The sequence below is a fragment of the Phocoena phocoena genome, chromosome X, assembly GCF_963924675.1.
Source record: "Phocoena phocoena chromosome X, mPhoPho1.1, whole genome shotgun sequence".
NCBI classification, from domain to species: Eukaryota; Metazoa; Chordata; class Mammalia; order Artiodactyla; family Phocoenidae; genus Phocoena; species Phocoena phocoena.
This window is the reverse complement of record NC_089240.1, coordinates 1,727,821-1,747,657: the sequence shown is the minus strand read 5'-3', so window position 1 is coordinate 1,747,657 and position 19,837 is coordinate 1,727,821. Positions and strand designations below refer to the sequence as shown.

General features: G+C 45.1%; 1 protein-coding gene across 3 annotated transcripts; it reads left to right on the top strand.

The window, feature by feature from the left end:
- The first annotated feature begins 290 nt into the window (after positions 1 to 290).
- ARSL (arylsulfatase L) lies at positions 291 to 17,921 on the top strand. Of its 3 annotated transcripts, none has more exons than XM_065900355.1 (10): positions 291 to 313; positions 906 to 1,055; positions 2,349 to 2,470; positions 5,227 to 5,349; positions 6,957 to 7,380; positions 8,876 to 9,012; positions 10,108 to 10,242; positions 10,618 to 10,780; positions 12,965 to 13,086; positions 17,566 to 17,921. In XM_065900355.1, the coding sequence occupies exons 1-10, from the start codon at positions 291 to 293 to the stop codon at positions 17,919 to 17,921; spliced, it is 1,755 nt and encodes a 584-aa protein (XP_065756427.1). The 3 variants fall into 3 exon arrangements, with proteins under 3 accessions (XP_065756427.1, XP_065756426.1, XP_065756428.1); XM_065900354.1 differs by having other exon boundaries at positions 894 to 1,055; XM_065900356.1 differs by lacking the exon at positions 906 to 1,055.
- Positions 17,922 to 19,837: the final 1,916 nt, after the last annotated feature.

Here is a 19,837-nt window from a genome sequence, read left to right as displayed (position 1 = left end):
AGAGTGCCTCAAAACCAGTCACACTCTGACCTAAGCTAGAGCTAACAAAGGCCACATTCTACCTTCTAAAGACAGTGTTCAGCATTGGTAAAGCTTTTTGAGTAGGGAAGAACATTCATTCCTTGATGAGTTTTTAGTAGTTAAGATGTTATTGATAGCATCAGAGAGAATCCACGGTTCCCTTCTTGTTACAGACTTACTGTTTGACTTCCTGCATTAGTTCATTTCCTGCTGCCTGTGTTAATATCAACCTTTTTATCTCTTACAGGAAATACAAGGACAGAGAGGACATGTTACATCTGGAACACTCTTGGTAAGATAGGATTATGGGCGCTCGTTCATCTTCTAGGTCTGCCTCTGTGTTACCTCATGTCGCTTTCTCAGAATGCATTGATAGTAAACTGATCTTTCTAAATTAGTAATTGATCACTTCCCTCCTGAGGATTCACGATTAATATACATGTTCCATGCACCCTTTCCTGGGAGGTACTCCCCGGCAGCTACAGAAAGAATTCCACCTCACTCTTTCCGATGCAGCTGTGCATCAAGGCTTGCCATGGGGCCGGTGTCTGGTTTTCCGGGAAGCCCGCAGCACAAATGCCATCAGATTCAGATTTCCATCTTTATTTCATGACGCTGCTGGGGATTGGGACACCATTGTCCTGCTGTTTATTTGTGTGCCCAGGGTGGCATCCATGAAAGGATGAGTTGTTTTTAACTTAAGAAAAAAAAGCAAGAAAGAGAGAGAAAAAATTCAAATGCCTGAGAGGTGTATTCAAACTCTTCTGAAATGGGATGATAATATCAAAGTCCCCTAAAATAGTGAAGCCAACTTCCCACTTACAGAAGTAGTGTAAATAAGGTGGAAAGCAGCATGAAGCCTTGTTGTGTAGCTTGTTTTTCAGGAGCTGGCTGGCTGTGACAGTCAGTGTGCTTCTGGATTTGAAGCCCTCAGCTTGCCGCAGTCTATCTGGTTCCCGTCCAAATATCCTTCTTCTGATGGCAGACGATCTCGGCATTGGAGATGTCGGCTGCTATGGCAACGACACCATAAGGCAAGGACCGGAGAATTGCTCATCTGACACCCCGGTGCAGAGGCCACCGATATCGCATCTGACTCTCGGTCTGTGCGATTCAAACTATAACAGAATTGTACACACATCATTTCTCTGAACGCCCTTAATCCCGCCTTCTTCCCACACCTGCACGAACGCCAGCTCACGTGCATCCTGTGTGTGAATAATCGCTTCACCGTTAAGTATGATCTCCATCAGCACAGTCTCTGGTAGCACAGGCACTACCCTGAAGCTGCATCTGAATCCCACCCTCACGTACCACCGACAGTGTGCTGGTGGCGTGGAGTCAAATCTTCCAGTTAGGGTTAGCGTGCCCGCACAGCTGTGCTTCAAATGCGTAACCGACGAGGACCTCCGTAGAGCACAGGGGGCTCTGCTCAATCCTCTGTAACGACCTAAATGGGAAAAGAATCTGAAACAGCATAGATACACGTCTGTGGATAGCTGAGTCACTGTGCCGCGCCCCTGAAACTAACGCAACGTGGGCCGCCAACTCCACGCTAATATAAAATAAAAAGTTAAAAAAAAAAAGAAGACTGTGTGTCCTAAGTGAGAAGTCACTCTGGACTGTCAATCCTGGATCTCTTTTCGTGTCTGCCTCAGCAACAGTAGTATATTGTGGAAACTTGGTAAATAATAATGCAGGGGATACTTCTTTGATGTTTCAGAAGACATTTGAAGTTTTTCCACTGCCTTTTTAAAAATTACTAATTGTTATTGGACTATAGTTGCTTTACAATGCTGTGTTAGTTTCTGCAGTATAACAAAGTGAGTCAGTTATATGTATACACACAGCCACTCTTTTTCGGATTCCCTTCCCATTTAGGTCACCACAGAGCATTGAGTAGAGTTCCCTGTGCTCTACAGTAGGTTCTCCTCAGTTACCTATTTTCTATATAGTAGTGTGTCTATGTCCATCCCATTCTCCTAATTCATCCCACCCGCCCAGTATCCATATGTTCGTTCTCAACGTCTGTGTCTCTATTTCTGCTTTGCAAAGAAGTTCATCTGTACCATTTTTCTAGATGCCACATAGAAAAGATATTATACGGTATTCGTTTTTCTCTTTCGGACTTACTTCACTCTGTATGACAGTCTCTAGGTCCATCCCCAGCTCTGCAAAGCCGTTGTCTTTTGTTCATTCCTAAGAACGCATGCATGTGTTAATTGGTGACTGCCAGGTTTTCTATTAAGTAGGATGTCACTATGCTTGTGGGAAAAGCCTCTGTGTTTGTGCGCTGAGGAATAAGCAGTTAACGTCTCCGTCTGTAGGACTCCGAACGTTGACCGCCTTGCCGCGGATGGCGTGATGCTCACCCAGCACATCGCCGCGGCTTCCGTGTGTACGCCAAGCAGAGCCGCTTTCCTAACCGGCAGATACCCTCTCCGATCAGGTTTGTCCTTCCTTCCGTCTGACCACACAGTGGGCAGGAACATGCTCTTTTTGACTAATCACGCGCAGATTCTCTGGTACAGTGGGAAGAGAACGCTCTAAGTCCCCCATCAGATTGGAGTCAGTAAGAGCTGTAGATAATGAGGGGACACCGGTAGGACCCGGTGCATCTGATTGGCTCCTGTGATGTGGATAACCATATAAGGCAGGCGTTGGCCAACTCTTTCTCTAAAGGGCAAGACATTAACTACGTTCATCTTTGTGGGCCATGTAGCCTGTGATACAGCTACACAGCTCTACTGTTGTAGCTTGAAAGCATCTACAGACCTTACGTACATAAATGAGCATGGCTGTGTTCTGATAAAACTTTATTTATGAACACAGAAATGTAAATCTCATATAGTTTCATATGTTATGAAACATACTACTTCTTATTTTTTCCCCAACCATTAAATAAAACGTACAAAACCATTCTCCACCTGCAGGGGTTATGCAGTCGGGTGGTAGGCAGCATTTGCCCCAGGGGGCATAGCTTTTCAACCCTTAGTACAACATACATAATAATCTACCCCGAGGGATATTAAGGGACCTAACAGGCATTATCATGACTCTGGTTGTGCAAAAGTTTAAGTAACCAAATATGTTGAATCTGAAGAAGAAGAGATAGGGGACTCCGAAGATTGTTTTCAAATCTCTGCCCGCCGCGTGGAAAAGGAATTTCTTTTGCTCTCTGTGGCCCCAAGAAAAAGACCTGAGACCTCGGAATGATTGTAAAGCGGGAAATACGTCGACAAAATATTCCTCCCCTTCCACCTCAGGGGCTCCAAAATCATCCTCTTTTGCATTAAAAGTCATGTAGATCTTTCGTTATAAAGTTCTGGGGTTTTTGTTTGGTCGGTTTTGGGTTTGGTTTTAGTTTTGTGTTTTGAGGGGTTTTTGGTTTGTTTTCTTTTGTTTCTTTGGCTTTTTTTGGCTTTTTTGTTTTCTTTTGTTGCTTGTTTTTGGGGGGTTTGGGGCTTTTTTGGTTTGGGTTTTTTCTGTTTGTTTTTCAGAGGGGTTTGGAGGGTTTTTTTTTCTCCCAATCTTCTATCTCCCTGGGGATTTGGGTAGAAAGTAGACTAAAAGTTTGAAAGTCTGTATAATGTCCTTCTGCCCTTTGACCCTGAAGCTGACTCCTGGGAGTAGGGACAGACTTCAGACCCTACATCAGCCAGAGTTCTCCAGAGAAATAGAACCAACAAGATCTATCTATCATCTATCTATCATGTATCTATCTATCTATCTTCTATCTATCATCTATCTATCCATCTATCTATCATCTATCTATCTACCTATCTATTGTCTATCATTTATCTATCATCTATCTATCTCTCATTTATTTATTCATCTATCATCTATCTATCTATATATCCATCTATCATCTATCATCTATCTATCTATCTATCATCTGTCTATCTATCTGTCCATCTACCATCTATCAATCTATCAGCTATTTATTTAGGATCTACCATCTCTGTCTCCTACTCTGTAAAGAGATTTATTTTAAGGAACTGGCTAGTGTGACTGTGTGGTTGGCAAGTCCAGAATCCTCAGGGCAGGACAGCAGGCCGGAGACGCAGGTGGGATCTGGTGTTGCAGTCTTGAAGCAGAATCCCTTCTGTGTCTGGAAACCTCAGCTTTTGTCCTGGAGACCTCCAACGGACTGGATGAGGCCACCCACCTGCACGGGGGTCACCTCCTTTAGTTGAAGTCGATTGATTGCAGACGTTAACCCAATCTACACAAGACTTTTCACAAAACACCATGGGCTAGTGTTTGCATGGCTGGGGACCGTAGCCTGGTCAAGTGGACCCATCAAAGTGACCCACAGAGACCCTCCTATATATAGTTCTCTGCAACCTGCTCAGGGAAGAATAAATCCTCGAAAACATAAGCTGAAACACCCCAACTTTCTTTGTCCTGACCAAGAACTATTTGGTTTTCACTAGCCTTCACTGAACCAGACGCATTCTTGAGGTTTTGGAAAATCTCAGAATTCTCCACATTTCCAAAGCATGATCACTGAGAACTTCATTCGCTCTTTGAACCAAGTGGATCCTCTCTGATCAGACTGAGCTGCAGTCATCAAAAAGGTCTAGGAGGCAAAGAGCATCTTCTGAATCATTGGTTCTCAACTGTACACTGCAGAGCTTTATAAAAATATTGAACCTACATTTTTAAATGATTGGGTAGAGGTCCTGGATCTATCAGGGTCAGGATGAATTATGTCCGTGGTTCCCTACCTTTTCAGCACATTAGAATCATTCGGGGGGACCTTTTAACCATTCCAAATTCCACCCCAGACCAACAAATATCACAGTCTCTGGCGTGATATGATAACCAGGTGTCAGGGTATTCTGGAAACCCCTCCCATGATTCCAATGTGCAGACCAGTTGGAGAAGTACTGGATTCTATCAAGAGTTTGGTGAACTCATAAAATCATTTTTAATTCTGTTTTCCTTTTCATTTAATTCTCTTTCGGCTTACAACCTTGACATAGCAGGACCGTAAGTCTTCTCGCTAACATTTTCGATTAATGAATCATCTCCTTTGCCGACAAAAATAAAACCCATGAGGCCAACCCACGTTGGAAGTAAATTTTCAACCGAATTCTGAATAATGGAGATTTCCACCAAATGTTCTAAGTTAAAGTGATAATAATGGTGATACAAATTGATGTCTGATTGTAACATCTCTTTGAAAACGATTGATCAAAGGTATGGTGTCCAGTAATGGTTACCGTGTTCTTCAGTGGACGGGCGTATCTGGAGGACTTCCACCAAATGAAACAACTTTTGCAAAAATATTGAAAGATAAAGGCTATGCCACTGGACTCATAGGTATGGACGTTTTCTAAGTATTAAGCCCATTACTTTTTTTTAAACATCTTTATTAGAGTATAATTGCCTTACAATGGTATGTTAGTTTCTGCTGTGTAACAAAGTGAATCAGCTCTACGTATATGTATATCCCCGTATCTCCTCCCTCTTGTGTCTCCCTCCCACCCTCCCCATCCCACCCCTCTAGGTGGTCACAGAGCACCGAGCTGATCTCCCCGGAGCACATTACTTTTATAGGGAGGTTATAGTCAAGTAAGAAGTTTGGAAATGAAATAGTTGGGACACAGTGGGATTTCTCATTTCTTTTCTAATTTTACCAAATTACCAAACATTTTCATAATGCTGTTTTTCCCCATTTCCTGTCTAGAAACGTGACTACACAGCTTAGAACCTTCCTGTCTGCTTCCGTAAAGAGCAGAGGCTTATCTTTCTATACGTCCGCAAACCACTTACGTCATGTGTAGAATGCATTAAAATTAGGGACTGCAGTTTCTTGAAAGGGGACCAAGGAGTCATCATCATTATCACGTTATAGGAATAAGTTTTGCTAACAGTCTCCTTTGTTGATCAGAAAGAGCGAAGCTAACTCTTTAGCTCTTTGAATATAGAATCCAATAGGTTCGTGGATATATTGCTCGGGAAATCACATGAGGTTTTCTGGGTGACGGACACCATTGGGCTGCTGAGAAGGTACGCAGAGCGTATCAACACTCCGGCAGTGACAGCAGGGGAGCTAATCACCTTCCGCTGACTGAACACGACACAGGTGGGGTCTGCAAAACCTGTCACCCACCACCACCCTGACTGTGATTATAATGAATTAGCCAAAGGGACGGAGAATTCTAAAGTCAGGAAACCTTGTGCTCACGCTGCTCACATCAGATGGAGTTTTCTGGAGCCGTGTGACCACTGTGTGCCTTGATTATTGCTCTCCTGTAGACAGTCGCAAAGTCAGGTGGAGTCGACTGAATAAGGGTCACCAAAGAGAGCAGGTCCTAACTGCTGGAACCTGCAAATAGAACCTTACCTAGGGAAAAAGGGGCTTTGCAGATGTGATTCAGTGAAGGATCTTGACATGAGGAGATGATCCTGGATTATCCAGGTTTCCTTATATACAAGGACAAGGGTCCTTTCAAGAGGGAGACGGACACATATCTGACTACAAAGAGGAGATAGTGAGACCATTGAGGCAGAGACGGGAGGGACGCGGCCACGAGCCTGGGGACGCCTGAAGCCCCCAGAAGCTGGAAGAGGCGGGAAGGACCCTCCCCTGGAGCCTCTGGAGGGAGCACGGCCCTGCCCACTTGCCTTGATTTTGGACTTGCCCTCCAGAACTGTGAGAGCATAAATTCCTGTTGTTTCAAGCCACCAGTTTATGGTACTTTGTTCCAGCAGCACAGGAAATGCTGCTACACAAGGTCCTCATTCCCTTGAAGTGACCCGGCCAGGCTGTGGTACAGACAACAGCAGACACTACCCCCACCTCCTCTACATCCCCACCTCATCCCACCACCCAGCAGAGAGCCTAGAACTTGGCAAGCACACCATACCGACGCCCCCAGGGATGGTCGGACCGTTGTCACGTGTGCGTACTTCTTGCTTTTCAGGAAAATGGCATCTGGGTCTCAACTGTGAATCCTCCGATGATTACTGCCACCACCCGCTCAGCCATGGCTTTGACCATTTCTACGGAATGCCGTTTTCCATGATGGGAGACTGTGAGCCCGGGGAAATGTCTGAAAAGCGCGCAGGCTTGGAGCATAAACTCAACGTCTGCTCGCATGTCATGGCGTTGGCCGCCTTTACACTCACCGCTGGGAAACTCACTCGCCTGGTAGCGGGCTCCTGGACTCTGGTCATCTGCTCAGCCACTGTGGCCCTGCTGTGCCTTACGACCTCCTATTTCATGGGCGCCCTGATTGTTCACGCCGACTGCTTTCTGATGCGAAATCACGCCATCACCGAGCAGCCCATGTCCCTTCAAAGGACGACGGCTCTTATGCTCAAGGAGGTCTCATCCTTTGTCAAAAGGTGAGTATCAAAGGTGGCTTCAGGATGAAAATGAATTCGGAATCTGCTTCTTCCGGAATGGGTACTGGCGTGGTGAAACGGTCCCAGCTCAGAAAGACATTTTTTTGGTAAAATGGGGCATAAATGATGTTCCCTGGAACTCAACTGGATCCGTTGAAACAACTGACCAGTCAGCTGAAATTTGCTGCTGTTCCTTCTTATTTTAGAGCCAGACCAGGGAATTCCCTGGGGGTTCAGTGGTTAGGACTCTGAGCTCGCACCGCAGGGGGCACGGGTTCTATCCCTCGTCTGCAAACCACGTGGCATGGCTAAAAAAATAAAAAGAGCCAGTCCAATTCTTTGAGCACCCCTGGTTACCACAGGGGTGATATTTAATGAACGTATGAAACTGAATCACCGGTAAGTTTTGCAATAAATTCTAAGTATTTTTAAAGCTCTACCATCAGGACCAAGTGGTCCTGTGGTTAACTTCAGCCTGGATGTAAATGTGAGTGACAGTGACAAAGAGACTTACCAGGCCAGACCAGGAGGGACACAATGAAAAGCTACACCAAACAGAGGCCATTTCGTGCTCCCCAGAGGGGTTCCAGAAAAGTGGGTGACTCCATGGAACCCCAGCTTACCTGGGTGGTGGTCATGTTCCGGAATATTCTTAGAGAGCTCTTGATGGAATTGCCAAATCTGGGTCAGGTGTGAAGCGAATACTTCGCTTTCAAATTAGAACAAACTAACCTGACGTGTCCTTGTTAAGTCTAAGAGCTTCACCTTTGCTTCTGTGCTTTAAGGGTGTAGATTAGACCATAAAAATCAGGTGAAGACAGGGGAAGGTGAGGAATTGTCTAGATTGGGGAGAATCAACTTGAGATTAATAACCCCATATACATCATTTTGAAAGTGGGTTTTTTCATGACTATTCCACATCCTAAACTTCATTGCATAAGAGCAGTTGTAAAGAAAACTGAATGTGCAAATCACTTATTCTTTCAGCTAAGTTGGAAATCGAAAAATATACCGAAATAACAATCAAATAAAAGTCAGACCAGATGGCATCCTGGTATTCTATTTTACTTTCAGTCATCCGAAGTCCATAGAGTTAGAAAACGATAATCAGGAAGAAAAAGACGTATAAAATCGGTGTGGAGGGACTTCCCTGGCGGTCCAGTGGTTAGGACTCTGCGCTTCCACTGCGGGGGGCACGGGTTCGATACCTGGTCGGGAAGCTGAGATCCCACGTGCCGTGGCACGGCCAAAAAATTTAAAAATTCGTGTGGACTTTTCAAAAGACTTTAGAAGGAGGAAAGTCATCACACTGAAGATTCTCAGACACGAACATCGCGCCGTGGAACAGATCTACGCATTTGCTGCTGGTGGGTAGAGCTACACAGTCACGTATCTGAGTAAGGACGTGACAATGGAGATTTGTACTTAGCATCTGTGGGAGCTCAATCTCAGGTTGACCAAAAAATAACTCCCATCACATTGTATCTACTTTCAGAAACAAGCAAGGACCTTTCCTCCTCTTCGTGTCCTTTCTACATGTCCACACCCCTCTCATCACTACCGAGAACTTCCGAGGGAGGAGTCCCCATGGGCTGTACGGGGACAACACAGAAGAGATGGATTGGATGGTGGGTAGGTACCTTTTCCAGATGAGAAAGTGATGGTTGCTCGTCCAGAAACTGCAGGAGGGAAGGATGTAAAGAATGAGAAGACCAGGGCTTCCCTGGTGGCGCAGTGGTAGAGAGTCCGCCTGCCGATGCAGGGGACACGGGTTCGTGCCCCGGTCCGCGAAGATCCCACATGCCGCGGAGCGGCTGGGCCCGTGAGCCATGGCCACTGACCCTGCGCGTCCGGAGCCTGTGCTCCGCAACGGGAGAGGCCACAGCAGTGAGAGGCCCGCGTACCGCAAAACAAACAAACAAACAAAAAATGCAGACCCGGTCAGACTGTATAAAAAAGCAACACCCAAAGAAATACACTCGTTTTTTTAAATCTGTAACTTTTAACCAACCACCTTCACCCATTTTTTCCCACCCCTCACCCTCACCTGCAGTAGCCACCAATCTGTTTTCTCTTTCTGTAGGTGTGGCTTTTTGGATCCCACATATAAGTGAGATCACACGGTATTTGTCTTTCTCTGTCTGACATATTGCACTGAGCATAATGCCCTCAGGGTCCATGCATGTTGCTGCAAATGGCATGATTTCCTCCTTTCTCAAGGCTGGATAACAGTCCGTTGAATGTATACAACACATCTTCTTTATCCATTCATCCATCGATGGACACTCGGGTTGCTTCCATGTATTGGCTATTGTAAATAGTGCTGCTATGAACACGGGGGTACAGATATTTTTTATGTGACTCTAAGAAACTTAGAACTGCCACTGAAAACTATTCTTCATCCATGTACAAATGCCTTTGTCAGCGTCCTTCCCATCCTGTTCCCTATTTTTCTCTGTAATCTTCTTTCGCCTCATTTGTAAGGGTTCACGACGTTGTCCTATGCAGCATGTACACTTGTAGCTTTCCTGAAACTTTTTGGAAACGGGATTGGGCACATACAAAGACATATGTCAATCTTAGATCAAGGATGCTTAGAAGAGCACAATTATATTACTGACTCCCATTAAGCTTTAACACTAAAGACTCATTTAATGAAGCGTTCCAAAAATTTGGTGCAAGAGTTTCTTCTATTTTGACTGGCACAAACGCATCTATTCTTTGCAGGGCAGATCCTTGATACTTTGGACACGGAAGGTTTGACCAATAGTACCCTCGTTTATTTTACGTCGGATCATGGGGGATCCTTAGAGGCTCAGTTTGGAAACAATCAATATGGTGGCTGGAATGGGATATATAAAGGTAAGGGTGAGACATTCCCAGATCCATGTGTACTGTCTTCATCTCTTCCCAATAATTCCCAACCCTTTCTCTGGAATGGGAGTTTACAAAGCAAAGTCACAAAAACCAAAGGAACCCAAATGATCGTTGTGGTCAACAGAATAATGTCCCCAAAGATATCCATGTCCTGACCCCCGTGTGGTGGAAAACCAACACCCAGAATAATAAATAAAACAAAATCTATGCTCTGCCAGGGAGGAACTAAATGTCATCATGTAATTAAAGAGGGAGGGAGAGAAAGAGAGATTTAAAAAAAAATGGAAAGGTTAAATCACCCAGGTAAGCAACCACTTTGGATTTTCAATCACATTCTTTCCTGTTCATGTTTAAACACAGGTGGCAAAGGCATGGGCGGCTGGGAAGGTGGGATCCGGGTCCCAGGGATACTCCGGTGGCCCGGGGTGCTGCCCGCTGGCCGCCTGATCCACGAGCCCACCAGCCTGATGGATGTCTTCCCCACCGTGGTCCAGCTGGGGGGTGGCCAGGTGCCCCATGACAGGTACAGAGCAGCCCAAAGAAGGTAGTTGCGTTTTGTGTAGAGCCAACATGTATGTCAAACATCACTGTCACTTTTGTTTGGCATAAAACATCCGTGAGATCAGTATCTGGAAAAACACTCATCATTCTCTGCTGGGATCCAACGTCTGCTTCATTTTATGCACAAAATGTCCTTCTCAGTCTTAAGTGGAGCCATTTGATTATAAGGACGATTGTCACTGAAATGCATCGATGAATTTACTAACGATTCATCACAAGAGATTCCTTTTGATGTAGTGTGGTAGGGACTTTTCACGATCCCAGTTTTTCTTATTTTTAAAATTTATTTATTATTTTATTTATTTATTTTTGGCTGTGTTGGGTCTTCGTTGCTGCATGCAGGCTTTCTCTAGTTGTGGCGAGCGGGGGCTACTCTTCATTGCGGTGCATGGGCTTCTCATTGCGGTGGCCTCTCTTGTTGCGGAGCACGGGCTCTAGGCACGTGGGGTCAGCAGTTGTGGCTCGCGGGCTCAGTAGTTGTGGCTCGTGGGCTTAGTTGCTCCACGGCATGTGGGATCTTCCTGGACCAGGGCTCGAACCCGTGGCCCCTGCACTGGCAGGTGGATTCTTAACCACTGCACCACCAGGGAAGCCCGATTCCAGTTTTTCTTCCTTTAAAAATTATAGAAAATTTGGGAGAAATAGAAAGAAAATAAAATTAGTTCATAAACTTGACAACGTAGAGATGAATACATAATTAAGTTATATGATACTTATATATTATATATATTTAGATATATTATATATATATTTTATATATTTGTATAAAATAGTAGATATATATGTACATATCTATATATATTTAGACCCTTTATGCATGGACAAAAATTTTAATGGCTTTACAGTATTCTTTCAACTAACCTCTTACAGGTGGACTTTAGCCGTGTTCATTTTGAAAAAAAATCTGGCTTTGTCATTTTACTACCTGTCATAATTACCTTCTTAGTAAAAATCCCTGGAAGTTGAATTCCTGGGTCCAAGTGTATGGCCATTTACGAAATCTCTTGATACATTTTGTCAAATTGTTCCCTAGGAATTGCTACTGGCTGTATGTGAGAGTATCTGTTTTTAAAATAATAGAACTAAAATCACTTTAATTTATACATGTAATTTATTTATTATATATATAAACGACACATACAGTATGTGTGTATGCACATATACATATATGTGTGTTATCATTTTCAGTGCTTTATCAGCAGAGATGTTGAATATTACGTTCTCCTCTTTTCTCTTCTCTTACATTGAATATGATGTCTCTGGTTGATTTTTTTTTCCTCCTGATTGGCTGCTAATTTTTAACATTAACTTATAATATCTCATTTGTTTTAAAAATAAAAATTTGTCCATCATGTATATCACAAATGTATTTTGCTAGAAGATAAAATTCAGCCATATATTGTTGCTTGGTTTTATTTCTATATACATTTATATATATTTATATACACATATGTAAACATATGTGTGTATGTGTATATGAATACACATGTTTGGAAATGAAATGATATATATTGTGTATATTCATGGTGTATATATATATGTGCTATATGTATGGTGTATCTATGCGGTATGCATATATTTTATGTAGATATGGTGGGTATATATATCACCTATCTATGGTATATGTATGTGGTATGTGTATATGTATAGATATTGTATATACAGTGTATATATAATATATAGTGTATATATTGAATATATAATACATATATTGTGTGTATATTATATATTGCATATATAGTGTATATATGTCTATTTGTATATAATATATAATGTATATATTTTTATATAATGATGTATATTGCATATATACACTACATATGCATATATATTTCTTTTATTATATATATTTATGAAATGATTCCAGGTCTTGTTGAAGAATGCCGCATGTTCTATAACGACTTAAAGCTCCAATCCATATAGAACCAAGCAGGTGTTTCCATTTTGTTCAGCTATTTGTGCCTTCAGAATAAGGCTGGGGGGACCATTACTTCAGCCGAGCAAGCTGGACCTTCCAACATCTTTTAGCCGAAGGCGCTGTGTGCAGGCGGATGGGGTGCTGACTGCCCCGGGGCGGCCCTGGGCTTGTTAAGGCCACGCCCACCTTCAGCAGCCCCGCCCTGAGTCCCTGTGCTCCTGCCTGTAGGGTGATTGACGGCCGGGACCTGCTGCCCTTGCTCCTGGGGACAGCCCAGCACTCGGAGCACGAGTTCCTGATGCATTACTGCGAGAGCTTCCTGCACGCAGCCCGGTGGCACCAACGGAACAGTGAGTAGCCTGCCTGAAGGAGTCATGTCTTGGCCTCCGTTCGCATTTTCTGCTTCTTTGTGGCTTTTGCATGCCCGCGCGAGCTCCTTTATTTCCTTCTTGGCGGTGTTTTTCTTCTGACGCCGGCAACGTCCTTTCACTGTCGATGATCCTGTGGTGATCGGAAGGGAATTCTCTGGTCTAGGCTATGGCTATGGCTTTCCCGTCCCCCAGCCCCATGAGGTGAGGTGCAACTTTTATCATCACACACACACACTTGTACACACACAGGTGTTCCAACCTGATTCTAACCTTTCCAGTCTGTCCTCTTAATCTATATTTGCTTTCCATGTGTCTTAACTTCATGACACCATCTCACACCTGTTATATTAACGATAACTTTGTAAAACAAGCAGTAACATGTTTAGTGAATAACTTTTGCATCTCAAACTTTTCTGGGCTGTTTTGGCCCAACAGTCCTTTCAAAAGAATTGTAAAATCATTTGCAACTATTTTTTTTAACCCCACAGGAATATCAATATCCATTGTCTTCAACATATAAATGATTTTGGGGGGTAAAGTGGTATCTTTACAGTATCAAGTGTTCCCAGACTGAGGCATGTTATGTCTCTGCACTTCTTATTGAAAAGCTATTCGTTTTACCAAGCCCTTTACTCCCTTACCAAGTCATTTCATTGTATTTTAATTGCTTCCATATTTATAGCTGGATTCTCCATCATCGTCTGACTGGAGTTGCTTGAGGTTTTCTGTTTCTATGAATCTTTTTAAATCCAGCTCTTGGATTTACTAAACAACTGTATTTTAAAATTTTCTAACTGCTTGAGTTCTGCCTCTGCCTTGGTCTGTGGTAACAGACTTTCAGCTATTTGAGTTTCTTCTCTTTTCTTCATTTCTGTTTGCCTCTCTATTACTCTGCATTTCGCCCTGACATTTTCTCCCTTCTTTGTGGCTTTGCCTTAAGGACTTCGTTTTCTTCCAGGGTTTGGGAAGGCCTATAGCCCTCTTGCAATTCAACTCACTCTTTTTTCTTTATGCCTCAAAACCATTCTCTGGACATGTCCAGTTGTCTGAAACAAGAATAAAAGAACACCTTTTGGAATCCCCCTTATTTGAGGAAGTTACCAATAGATTTTTAAAAAATCTCCCTCCTTTTCCTGTCCATCCTTTCCAGTAGTATCATCATCTGGGATGATTTTTATTGCTACATTTTTGGGTTTTTAAGAATTACATATCATCGATTTCCTCTTTTAAGATTAAAAAAAACACTTTCATTCAGGGACTTCCCCGGAAGTCCAGTGGTTAAGACTCCATGCTTCCACTGCAGAGGGGGACGGGTTCAATCCCTGGTTGGGGAACTCAGATCCTGCATACCAAACTTTCATTCAGTTACCTAGCACAATCTACAACTAGTTATGCTTACGGATAATTTTTATTGCTACATTTTTGCTTTTTTAAATTTACATACTATAGATTTCCCCTTTTACGATTTTTTAGAAAACTTTCATTCAACTGGACAGTTCAGTCTACCAGCATTTATGCTTAGGGATGATTTCTATTGCTACGCTTTTGATTTTTTTAAGTCACATATTATAGATTTCCCTTTTTAAGGTTTTTTTTTTAAACTTTCCTTCAGTTCCATAGCCCAACCTTCAAGCACTGCTGTGAGTGGCACCGATACCTGGGATCAACGTTCATCCTCTTTTCCTTTACCCCGTGGCTGCCCCATTACTGAACCTCTCTTCTCTCAGTTATTGGGCAAATATCTCAATTTTTTTTTTCAAGGTAGATAGGGAGTGTGTGCTTTCTTTTTTTTTTTTTTTAACGTTTTGTTTTTCGGCCGTGCCATGCGCCGTGTGGGATCTTAGTTCCCCAACCAGGGATCGAACCCACGCCCCCTGAATTGGGACCGTGGAGCCCTAACCACTGGACTGCCAGGGAAGTCCCCTGTTCCCACTTGCCATGTCTCTTCGACAGCCCCCTCACCGGCCTCCCCAGGTCCACTCTTCATCCCACTCCCATTGTCCACTTAGCCCTCCATGAAAACCTTTCCAGGACCACCCACCATACCGATTCCTCCCTGTAATGTGAGCCAGCCTCTCCCCTTCCCTGGGGCAAGAGCTCGGACCCTAGGAGCCCCCAGTCACCAAGCTGCATCAGAACCATGCCCTGTGATTCTAGGACCTGCAGTTACTGCCTCAGGGCCTTTGCACGACCCGTCCCTGCCATCGAGAACACGCTCGGAAGGCTGACCATCCTCCGTTCTTGACCTTCCCGTCCCGCATCCACTACTACCCCACCCTGCACCTTGCCCACACACACACCTACCCCACCCTGCACCTTGCACACACACACACCTCCACGTCCACCTTCCATCACCTGGACCGCTTGTATTTTCTTCCAGGCATTCGGCGCTCTTGGCAATCTTCTCGTTTCTGGTGTCTATTGACCGCTCTCTGGCCTGAGTCCCCTCCCTACGACTCTGTCTGTCTTCTCTCTGTACTCATCTGCTGAACAATGAAAACAATCACGGACATTGAATGAGTGTCCGCCCGACGCCAATGAACTCGTTTTACTCTGAAAACCCCAGCAGATGACAATTCCTGTCCCCAGTTCACAGGTGAGAAAACTGACACTTGTTAAGACAACAGGTCGCAGGGCTTCCCTGGGGGTCCTTTGGTTAAGGCTCCGCGCTCCCAATGCAGGGGGCCCGGAGTTCCATCCCTGGTCAGGGGACAAGACCCCACATGCCACAGCTAAGACCCAGCGCAGCCAAATAAATATCAAAAAACAAACAAAAAAAGACAGGTCACCATAAATGCTTCGAAGGGAACGGAAGCCAGTGTTCCCATAAACACCAAACCACAGTGGTGCCAGCCTGGGAACCAGGGCTCGGGCAGGGAAATCTGGTGGCTGTGGGGACGAAGGGAACGGGATGCCCGTCTGAGCATAGGTCTTGGCTGCATGGGGACCCCTGGTCTCATTCTGACTCTCCTGTCCAGGTCCCAGGAGCAGCCCCAGCCATGCCCCGTCTCCTTCCCTGGTCCTCCTACACCAGGATCCAAGGGAACCCTCCCGCCTGGTCCTGGAAGAGGCATGGCCACCAGAGTCCCTCTCACCGCCCTCTGGTTACACGTGTGGCTTCCCCAGACTTGCTGCCCTGCGAGGATGCCAGGAGATGCCAGAGGGAGAGTGGGGGCCTCCTTCCCCATGCAGCAGGAAGCCGCAGGGCTCAGGCTGGGCAGTCCTGGGTCTGACCCACGGCCGGGGGCAGTGCTGGTGTGAGGACAGCCTCAGTCTCTCCTTCCGTTTGGTCAAAATCGCTTCCTGAGGCTGAGCTAGGTCTGGTGCCAGCTGACCTCTAGGTAGTAAGTCTTCTCAGACGCTGGAGACGCTGTTACAGATGCGTGCTACTCTCTCCCTCCCTTCTTTCCCTCCTTCCTTCCTTCCCTCGTTCCTCCGTTCCCTCCTTTTCTTGGTGGAACCTTCACAGCTAGAGAGAAGCTCAGGAAAAACATCACTGAGAATTCACTTAGGAAACCACCGACCAGAGAAGTAATTCATTCTTTTTTGTAAACAGCTCTGTGGCGCTCTCATTCACCATCTTAACTCGGGCTGCCATAACAAAATACCATAGACCAGGGAGATTAAAATAATGCACACTTATTTCTCACAGTTCTAGAGGCTGGAAGTATGAGATCAAGGTGCCAGCATGGTCTGCTTCTAGGGAGGACTCTCTTCTGGGTCAGATTCGGCCACCTTCTCCCTGTGTCCTCATGTTGGGGAGAGAGAGCTCTGGCCTCTTTCTCTTCTTATAAGGACACGAATCCCATCCCGGGGGCCCCACCTTCACAACATCGTCTAACCCTAATCACCTCCCAAGGCTCTATCTCTTAATCCCATCACGTTGGAGCTCAAGGCTTCCACAGTGAATCCGGGGTTGAAGGGGTGGAGGACACACAAACATTCAGTCCATGACATTCACGTAACCATAAAATTCACCCTTTTCGAATGTAAAAATTGAGTGACATTTAGCACATTCACAAACCTTACCGACATCTAGCTCTATAACATTTTCATCACCTCCAAAATGAAACTCCAAACCCATTAAATACTCACTCCCCAATCCCCCTCCCCCAGCCCCTGGTAACCATGAACCCACTTTCTGTGTCTGTGGATTTGCCTGTTCTGGACGTTTCCTATCAGTGGAATCACACACTGTGTGTCCTTCTGTGTCTGCTTCTCTCACTGAGCATCGTGTGTTCAAGGTCCATCCACGCGGCAGCCTGTGTCACAGCTTCGCTCCTTTTCGTGGCTGAGTCATATTCTAGTGGGTGGATGGCCCCCATGCTGTGTATCCATCCATCACTTGATGGACCCTTGGGCTGATTCCAGCCCCTGGCACTTGTGAATCACCCAGCTCTCCAGCAAAGTGCCCTGTTTCTCCATGCCAACCCTCCCCAATTCTTGCCCTTCCTCCAGGAGGGGCAGTGTGGAAAGTCCACTACGTGACCCCGACGTTCCACCCAGACGGAGCCAGTGCCTGCTACGGGAGAGGGGTCTGCCCATGCTTTGGGGACAAAGTAGCCCATCATGACCCACCGTTGCTGTTTGACCTCTCGAGAGACCCTTCCGAGGCTCATGCCCTCACGCCAGACACGGAGTCCTCATTCCATCAGGTGATGGAGAGAATCACAAAGGCCGTGGAGGACCATCGCCGGACGCTCAGCCCGGTTCCACTGCAGCTGGACATGCCGGACAACATCTGGAAGCCGTGGCTCCAGCCCTGCTGTGGTCGGTTCCCCCTCTGCTGGTGCGATCGGGAAGCTGACCCATAATAGCCGCCCGCCCGAGAAAACTAGGTCCCTGCTCCCTAGAGATCTCCGTTGGGGTCAAAATAAAATGGCCTGAAGACAAGCTGTCTGCTTGTGTGGGGCTGAATCCTTTCACCAACTCTAAAGAGAAAGTGTTAACCGAATTCAGGTTCAGCTTCTCACCGCTCAGGAATACAATACTAAATTGGTACAAACGAACTTATGTACAAAACAGAAATAGAGTCACAGACATGGAAAACAATATTATTGTTACGAGCGGGCAAATGGGGTGGAGGGATACATTGGGAGATTGGGATCAACATATACACATGACTATATATAAAATAGATAACTAATAAGGACCTGCTGTACAGCACAGGGAACCCTACTCAATACTCTGTAATAACCTATATGGGAAAAGAATTGGAAAAAGCGTGGATATACGTATATGTATAACTGACTCACTTTGCTGTACACCTGAAACTAACACATTGTAAATTAACTATACTCCAATTTAAAAAGTAAAGTTATTTAAAAAAAAGAATCAGGGCTTCCCTGGTGGCGCAGTGGTTGAGATTCCGCCTGCCAATGCGGGGGACACGGTGCGCCCCGGTCCGGGAAGATCCCACATGCCACTTAATAGGAGCTGTGCTCTGTCACCTCCCTCCCAGACCCATCCACACCCTTGTCCCTGATACTTTGAAGCCACTAGAGTCTTCGCATTCCTTAAAGTGAATTCAGACCCATAAGATCAAGGCCAGACCCCAGGACTGTTACCCGAAAACTGGGGTCGCTTCTTGGTGGGTGTGGAACCAAAAGACACATCCAAGCCAAAATCAGGAGAAGGAAGGGTTTATTATTTGCGGCAAGTAGGGAGAACACAGGGTCCCTTTCCCAAAGCAGTGTTTCCCCGAACAGCAGAACTGGGGAAGCTTTCATCTCAGGGTACATGCATATTCATGGAGGGGGCGGGGAAACGCTTGGGTGGTACATGCATATTCATGAAGGGGCTTGAGCAGGGGAGAATTCAGCATTGCACTGGGGCCAAGGTCCACAGAGTCTAAGCTTTAGTTGAGTTGAAGTCACAGGGTCAGAAAAGGTCAGTAACATCCTCCTCCTTTAGGTCCCGGTGGATCTGGTGGTTGAGGCTCCAGACTAATCACCACTGAAACAGAACTGGGAGGCTTCACCACTGGTTTGTTATCTTTGCTACTGTTCCTTCTCTTGCCTGATAACAGTTTGCTCTTTGGTTCCCTTAAGATCATTAATGATCATTAGAGAAGTGCAAATCAAAACTACAATGAGGTTATAACCTCACGGTCAGAATGGGCATCATCAAAAAATCTACAAACAATAAATGCTGGAGAAGGTGTGGAGGAAAGGGAGCCCTCCTGCACTGCTGGTGGGAATGTAAATTGATACAGCCACTATGGAGAATAGGATGGAGGGTCCTCGAGAAACTAAAAATAGAGCTACCATATGATCCAGCAATCCCACTCCTGGGCATATAGCCAGAGAAAACCATAATTCAAAAAGAGACATGTACCCCTCCCCTCAATGTTCATAGCAGCACCATTTACAATAGCCAAGACATGGAAGCAACCTAAATGTCTATCAACAGAAGAATGGATAAAGAAGATGTAGTTCATATATGCAATGTAATCTTACTCAGCCATAAAAAAGAACGAAATTGTGCTGTTTGCAGAGACATGGATGGACCTAGAGACTGTAATACAAAGTGAAGTAAGTCCCAAAGAGAAAAGCAAACGTGGCATCTAGAATAAAGATACAGATGAACTTATTTACAAAGCAGAAATAGAGACACAGACGTAGAGAACAAACGTATGGATACCAAGGGGGAAAGGGGGGTGTGGGATGAATTGGGAGATTGGGATGGACATATATACACTATTGATACTATGTATAAAATAGATAACTAA

Excerpts from the sequence above, each read along its gene's own strand:
- ARSL (XM_065900354.1), top strand. The coding sequence starts at position 291 with ATGTTACATCTGGAACACTCTTG. Across the intron at positions 1,056-2,348 it reads TATGGCAACGACACCATAAG|GACTCCGAACGTTGACCGCC; the intron begins GCAAGGACCGGA and ends CTCCGTCTGTAG. Across the intron at positions 2,471-5,226 it reads CAGATACCCTCTCCGATCAG|GTATGGTGTCCAGTAATGGT; the intron begins GTTTGTCCTTCC and ends GATTGATCAAAG.